This window comes from Salvelinus sp. IW2-2015, linkage group LG13 (assembly GCF_002910315.2).
Source record: "Salvelinus sp. IW2-2015 linkage group LG13, ASM291031v2, whole genome shotgun sequence".
Taxonomy (NCBI): Eukaryota; Metazoa; Chordata; class Actinopteri; order Salmoniformes; family Salmonidae; genus Salvelinus; species Salvelinus sp. IW2-2015.
In genome coordinates, this window is record NC_036853.1 from 7311743 (window position 1) to 7320103 (window position 8361).

Consider the following 8361-nt stretch of genomic DNA (forward strand, 5'->3'; position numbering starts at 1 on the left):
CTGTCTGGCCTTGATGGATTGGAGGGTGAGGGCTAGAGCCATCACCCTCCAGAAATGTCCGGGAACGTGCAGTGCGCTTGGTAGAAGAGTGGGGTAACATCTCACAGCAAGAACCAAAAGATCTGGTTGCAGTCCATGAGAGGAGATGCACTGTAGTACTTAATGCAGCTGATCGCACAACAGATACTGACTGTTACCTTTTGATTTTGACCCCCCCCATTTGTTCAGGGACACATTATTCCATTTCTGTTAGTCCATGTTTGTGGAACTTGTTCAGTTTGTCTCAGTTGTTGAATCTTATGTTCATACAAATATTTTATACCATGTTAAGTTTCGCTGAAAATAATGCAGTTGAACAGTGAGGCGTTTTTTTTTTGTTGAGTTTTATAAGAAACCAAGCATGGAAATTGCGTCTTTTTCGCACCACTGTACTTAACTACATTTAAACAGAATACTTTTCGACGTTTACATCAAGTAGTATTTTACTGGTGCTCACTTTTACTTTAGTCATTTTCTATTAAGATTCTATATTTTTACTGCAGGTATGGGCAACTTTTTTACCACTGGTTATGAGTAACAGTGTGTTTTTATTATGGAATCCCCATTAAGCTGCTGCCAAGGCAAGCAGCTAACTTACTGGGGGTCTGGCAAAGTCTGAGGCAGTGTGTGGAACCCACTGGTGTGTGCCTCACTGTTGGGTGATCTGGCCTGCCTGACTGATGGCTACTAAGTGAGTTTGGGTCATATTCCTAACATATAATGGTAAACGTGTTGTGTCTGAAACGGCCTAATGTAGTGCACTACTAATTGACCAGAGCCATATGGGAATATGGGTGCTATGTAGTGCACTATTTTTGGACCAGAGCCCTATGGGGAATAGGGTTGTGCGCAATGGGATTGAGATCCGGGCTCTTCGCTGGCCATGGCAGAACACTGACATTCCTGTCTTGCAGGAAATCACGCACAGAACGAGCAGTATGGCTGGTGGCATTGTCATGCAGGAGGGTCATGTCAGGATGAGCCTGCAGGAAGTGTACCACATGAGGGAGGAGGATGTCTTTCCTGTAACACACAGCGTTGAGATTGCCTGCAATGACAACCAGCTCAGTCCGATGATGCTGTGACACACCGCCCCAGACCATGACGGACCCTCCACCTCCAAATCGATCCCGCTCCAGAATACAGGCCTCGGTGTAACAGTCATTCCTTCGACGATAAACGCGAATCCAACCATCACCCCTGGTGAGACAAAACCGCGACTCGTCAGTGTCTGGTCCAGCGACGGTGGAGTTTGCCACATCAGAGGCAGTAGGGTTGACAATATGTTATATTGACATGTGCGTGTACTGGACCATATTGCTGTCATGCCTGAGCATTTAGAACGTACCAAGTGCTTTTGGGTGTCAGGGAAAATGTATGGGAGGAATGTAGTGGAGTAAAACATGGTGGTGTTCGCCTGAGCAATCTCACTGGAATTAAAGACCTACTGAATTAGTCATTATTGAAAAAGTTCGTAATAATACCTCACATCTCTAAATAGGACTACTTAATGTTAGATACCTCACTTCCAAGGCAGTCATAGTTCAAGCCTGATGAATTTACTTTGTTTAATAAGGCCTCTCCTCCTGGTTACACTAGTGACCATATCCCCGGCTCATCACGCAAAGGCGGAGGTGTTGCTAACATTTGACTGCAAATTTCAATTGAAGTCCACAGACACACTCCAAAAGGGTTTCGGAGTCATCATTGACTCAGTGTTTAGTCCAACATGTCTCGGGACTTACTCATTGCCACAATCATACCCTGGCTCTATATAGATATTGTTAATAGATATTGTAGATCGAAATAATTTACCTCAGAATCCTGCACGATTGGACCACATCTCAGTACGTTTGCAAACAAATAATTTGCTCAGACCTAAACCAAAGATTCAAAAGGTGCGCTATAAATTCTGACAACAGAAAGACTCCTAGACGTCCTTCCGGACTCCCTCCACCTACCCAAGGACATCGGAGTACAAAATCAGTTAACGTTGCGTAATACCCTAGACGCAGTCGCACCGCTAAAAACAAAATATTTACACAAGAAACTAGCTCCCTGGAATACAGAAAATACACAAGCCCTGGAGCAAGCTCCCAGACAAATCGGAAATAAAATGGCGCTCCACCAAACTGGAAGTCTTCCGGCTGGCTTGGAAAGACATTACCGTGCGATATCGAAAAGCCCTCGCTATTGCTCGATCAGCCTACTTTTCCAACCGGATTGAGGAGAGTAAAAACAAAATCAAACATTTATTTTTGATACTGTCGTAAAGCTAACTAAAAAGTTTCATTCCCCAAGTGAGGATGGCCTTCACTTCAGCAGTGATGAATATATGAACTTCTTCCAAGATCATGATCATTAGAAAGCAAAATTACGGAATCCTCTTTGAATATGCCCATTACCTCAGGAGTAAATGTCAGTTGGCTTTTCATAGCCGAGCGTTCAGAGGTAGAGTGAGGTAAAGAGGGAGTGAGCACATCAGGTGAACAGGAAAGGGTTCCATGGCCGCAGGCAGAACAGCAGAAACTGGAGCAAAGATTACAATAACTAACCCTTTCATCTGTGGTGTTAGCTAGCTCGCTACATTAGCTCCTATGCTAGCTAGCTGGCTAGATAAACACGGTGCTAAGATATCAGATAGGAGATAAAATAGCCAACGTAGCTAGCTAACGTTAGCTTGTTACCATTTTGAACATGCACCATTTGTCCATCAACGAAACATCTGACTTGCGGTGTAACGTTAGCTATTTACTGGTGTGCTGATCTGACCAGCAGCAATCGTGTCCGTAAATTGACAGTTGATAGTCAGATTAGATGATTGTCGTAATAGAGAAAGTGTTTTAAAATGCCTAAATAAAAAGGTTGGCAATTGGTTTAGCCACAACACAACTTCATGCATGTTTATGGACCGAGAAAGCCATAGATCAGAATGAGTTCTCATTTCTCAAACTAGCCAAAACAAGCTCAGTAACTCAAAGCATACACACACACACCTATTAAATAGTCATTCACCTGTATTGTGAATTGACCTATGCATTCTTAAATTGACCCAGTTTATTCTCATTTTGTTGTTATGTAGTGAGATTGTCTTTACCAAAGTCAAATGTATTGTTTGATTTGAAAATGATAGAGCACAGGCCTATTCCTTTAGGGTTATGGAGGTCTATTCCTTTAGTGTTATGGAGGTCTATTCCTTTAGTGTTATGGAGGTCTATTCCTTTAGTGTTATGGAGGTCTATTCCTTTAGNCCTGCTAGACTAGATCAGTAGATAAGCGAGATATCAGGGTCATGTTCATTAGGAACTGCACCAGATCATTGAGAAAAAGCCTTTCTCATTAGACAACACCAGGTAGTCTCTTGGCTTCAGTCAGTTTTCTTCTGTTTTTATGCTTAAAAAACACGAGCCAGACAGTGGTATTGGAGCCTGACTGTTGTACCGTACTGACCTCTATCCAGGGGTTCCTGTCATAGGAGGCTGAGGTCCAGGCGTTAACCAGGCCCTTGTTGTGGAGGCGTGCCAGCTCAGACCCCCAGCGCTGCAGGCCCAGGAATCCGTAGTGCACCGACGAGGCCGAGATCTGAGACTCAGCAATGCCTCCGCCCTCCATTCCCAACAGAGAGATACAACCTGAGGGARGGACAGACAGAGACAGACGTCAGAAAAACACAGACAAGACAGATGCAATAGGAAGAGAAACTAAAAAGGTAACATGTGGTTAAGATAGTCTGGTTTATTATTTCATACAGTATGGACACATACACGCCCCACAACATCTGGCAGACTGCTTCCAACCCATGCGTAGTCCACTGACTGAACTACAGTAGCTCCTAACGCTGTCCTACACGGCCATGATTCAGGCTCACAGACACAAATATTGACCATCTACCTAAAGCATCACAACTCATTTTCCTTAAGAACATCAATTTAACTTCATTTAAAAACAAACCTGGGCCAGCTTTGGACGATCCCCCAAATTACATTAATGTAACGTAGTCAATCACATTCAGGCTAATGCATTTTATTGCACTTAGAAATAACATGGCAGAATATGGCTAATAGAGAGCCAGTGTGTGTGTGTGTGTGTGTGTGTGTGTGTGTGTGTGTGTGTGTGAGAATGGTACTCACGCAGTTGGCAGTGCTTGCCCACGTAGGGGGACGGACAGCGGCAGTTGAAGTCTCCATTCAGGTCCCTACAGGAGCCACCGTTTTGGCACGGCTGGTTGGCACAGTCATTCACATCTGGAGAGAGACATCATGATCACTGTCAGTCACTGACATTCCATATGTACAATCAACAGAACAGAATAAAGTATGAGTAAGATTATATGAACAGAATAAGTACTCCTATTCCAACATAGGCTTTTCCTGAATCTAAAATATATTTATTCTTTATTCAACTAGGCAAGTCAGTTGAGAACAAATTCTTATTTACAATGACGGCCTAACAAACCCTAACGATGCTGGGCCAATTGTGCGCCGCCCTATGGGACTCCCAATCATGGCCGGTTTTGATAAAGCCTGGAGTCGAACCAGGGTCTGTAGTGACGCCTCTTGCACTGAGATGCAGTCGTTAGATAATTTTTTCCCCCATCTATGTTCTAAACCTGATAAATGTATTAATAACAGCAAAGACCTATCTGAACAARGGCCGAATTGGCTCAGATGAGCAGTTGTGTGGTCCAATTCTCTGCAACACCCTGAAATACCCCTAGATGGCGCGCTTTCCAACAGTATACAACCAGAAGTGTATGTTTTAGAGAGGGCGCTTGGCAACCGGCTGCACCCTAGGAGGACAGCGTGTATTCAGAAGAATAGAATGAGAATACACACTTTTTAATCTCTCGCCCAGCAAGATATGATTAAATTTCCTTTGAACACAGCTCTAGATTGACAGTGTGTGTGTGTCCCCGAAATGGTAGCATATTCCCCATAGGGCTCTGGTCAAAAGTAGTGCACTACATAGCACCCTATTCCCCATAGGGCTCTGGTCAAAAGTAGTGCACTACATAGCACCCTATTCTCCATCGGGCTCTGGTCAAAAGTAGTGCACTACATAGCACCCTATTCCCCATAGGGCTCTGGTCAAAAGTAGTGCACTACATAGCACTCTATTCCCCATGGGGCTCTGGTCAAAAGTAGTGCACTACATAGCACCCTATTCCCCATAGGGCTCTGGTCAAAAGTAGTGCACTACATTAGGAGCCGTTTCAGACACAACACGTTTACCATATATGTGTAGAATATGACCCAAATCTCACTAGTAGCCATCAGGCAGGCAGGCAGTCACCCACGAGTGAGGCACACACACACACACACACACACACAGTGGGTCACACACTGCCTCAATTTTGCCAGACCCCAGTAAGTGTAGCTGCTGCCTTGGCAGCAGCTAATGGGGATCCATAATAAATACACACACTGTTACTCATAACCAGTGGTGAAAAAAGTTGCCATACCTGAGTAAAAGTATATGCGTGTACTGGACCATATTGCTGTCATGCCTGAGCATTTAGAACGTTACCAAGGCTTTTGGTGTCAGGGAAATGTATGGAGGAATGTTGGAGTAAAACATGTGGTGTTCGCCTGAGCAATTCTCACTGAATTAAAGACCCTACATGAATTAGTCATTACATTGAAAAGTCGTATAATACCTCACATCTCTAAATAGGACTACTTAATTGAGCCATACCTCACTTCCATAGGAGTCATAGTTCAAGCCTGCATTGAATTTACTTTGTTAATACAGGCCTCTCCTCCTTGTTACCACCTAGTGCACCATATCCGCCGCTCATCACGCAAAGGCGAGGTGTTGCTAACATTTACGTGCAAATTTCAATTGATTCCACAGACACACTGCCAAAGGGTTTCGGGAGTCATCAGAGCTCGTGTTTAGCTCCAAACATGTCTCAGGACTTCTCATTGCCCACAATCATACCCTGGCTGCCTATATAGATATTTTAATAGATAGTTGATTCGAAATAATGTTATCCTCAGAATCCTCACGATTGGACCACATCTCAGTACGTTGCAAACAAATAATTTGCTCAGAACCTAAAACCAAAGATTCAAAAGGTGCGCTATAAAATTCTGACAAACAGAAAACTCCTAGACGTCCTTCCGGACTCCCTCCCACCTACCAAGACATCGGAGTACAAAATCAGTAACGTTGCGTATAAACCCCCTAAAAAGGACCGCAGGTCCCACCCGGCTTAATAAAAAAAAACAAAAAATTTGATACACCCCCAAAAGAAACTAGCTCCCTGGGATACAGAAAAGTACACAAGCCCTGAGCAAGCTCCCAAAAATCGGAAATAAAATGGGCGCTCCACCAAACTGACGCAGATCTCTCCGGCTGCTTGGAAAGACATTACCGTGCGATATTCGAAAAGCCCTCGCTTATTGCTCGATCAGCCTAACCTTTCTCAACCGATTGAGAGAGTAAAACAAAAATCAAACATTTATTTTTGATTACTGTCGTAAACTAACTAAAAAGTTCATTCCCCAAGTGATAGGCCTTCACTTCAGCAGTGATGAATATATTGAACTTCTTCCAGAATCATGATGCATTAGAAAGCAAATACGGAATCCTCTTTGAATATGCCCATTACTCAGGAGTTAAAGTCAGTTGGCTTTTCAGTAAGCGAGCGTTCAGAGTAAGTGAGGTAAAGAGGATGAGCACATTCGGTGAACAGGAAAGGGTCCAATGAGCCGCAGGCAGTAACGCAGAAACTGGAGCAAAGATACAATAACTAACCCTTTCATCTGTGGGTTAGCTAGCTCGCTACATTAGCCTCCGATGCTAGCTAGCTGGCTAGATAAACACCTGCTAAGATATTCAGATAGAGATAAAATATGCCAAACGTAGCTAGCTAACGTTAGCTTTACCATTTTGAAATGCACCATTGTCCATCAACGAAACATCTGACTTGCGGCCTCTTAACGTTTAGCTATTACTGGTTGCTGAATCTGACCAGCAGCAATCGTGTCCGTAAATTGACAGTGATAGTCAGATTAGATGATTGTCGTAATAGAAGAAAGTGTTTTTAAAATGCCTAAATAAAAAGGTTGCAATGTTAGCCACAACCACAACTTCACTGACATGTTATGGACCGGCCCCAAGCCATAGATCCAGAATGAGTTCTCATTATCTCAAACTAGCCAAAAACACAGTCAGTAACTCAAGCTACACACACACAACCATTAATTAATAGTCCATTCACCTGTATTGCTGAATTGACCATGCATTCTTAATGACCCAGTTTATTCTCATTTTGTTGTTATGTTAGTGAGATTGTTTTACAAAGTCAAATGTATTGTTTGATTTGAAAAGATAAGAGCACAGGCCTATTTCCTTTAGGTTATGAGTCTATTCTTTAAGTGTTATGGAGGTCTATTCCTTTAGGTTATGGAGGTCTATTCCTTTAGGTTATGGAGGTCTATTCCTTTAGGGTATGGATGCCTATTCCTTTAGTGTTCATGGAGGTGCCTATCCTTTGTGTTATGGAGTCTATTCCTTAGTGTGTATGGAGGTCTATTCCTTTATGGTTATGGAGGTCTATTCCTTTAAGTGTTATGGAGGCCTATTCTTTAGTGTTATGGAGGGCATTCCTTTAGTGTATTTGGAGGCCTATCCTTTAGTGTTCATGGCAGGCCTATTCTTTATTTGTTATGGCAGGACCTATCCTTTAGTGTTATAGGAGGCCTATTCCTTTAGTGTTATGCATGCCATTCCTTTAGTTGTTATGGAAGGGTCTATTACCTTAGTGTTATGGAGGGCCTTGCTTAGTGTTATTGGAGGGCCTAATTCTTTAGCTGTATTATGGAGGCCTATCTTCTATGTTATGGAGGCTCTATTCCTTTAGGTGTATGGAGGTCTATTCCTTTAGTGTTATGGAGGTCCTATTCCTTTAGTGTTATGGATGCTATTCCTTAGTGTTATGGAGGTCTATTCCTTTAGTGTTTATGGATGCCTATTCCTTTTAGTGTTTATGGAGGATCTATTTCCTTTAGTGTTATGGATGCCTTTCCTTTAGGTTATGGAGGTCATTCCTTTAGTGTTATGGAGGTCTATTCCTTTAGGGTTATGGAGGTCTATTCCTTTAGTGTTATGGAGGCTATTCCTTTAGTTGTTTATGGGAGGGCCCTAACTTCCTTTAGTGTGTATGGAGGCCTATTACCTTTAGTCGTTATGGAGGTTATTTCCTTTAGTTTATGGAGACTATTTCTTTAGGGTTATGGAGGTCTATTCCTTTAGGGTTATGGGAGGTCTATTTCCTTTTAGGGTATGGAGGGTCTATTCTTTAGGGTTATTGGAGGT

At 42.9% G+C, this 8361-nt stretch overlaps 1 protein-coding gene across 1 annotated transcript in view; it reads right to left on the reverse strand.

Annotated features, from left to right (window-relative positions):
- Window positions 1-8361, reverse strand: part of LOC111971812 (EGF-like repeat and discoidin I-like domain-containing protein 3) — a 57672-nt gene that overhangs the window by 22319 nt on the left and 26992 nt on the right. Inside the window, exons 4-5 of the mRNA XM_070446354.1 lie at window positions 4170-4283; window positions 3490-3671 (exon numbers count right to left, since the gene is read on the reverse strand). Of these exons, the coding sequence (XP_070302455.1) occupies window positions 3490-3671; window positions 4170-4283 (296 nt within the window). The remainder of the gene's footprint in view (window positions 1-3489; window positions 3672-4169; window positions 4284-8361) is intronic.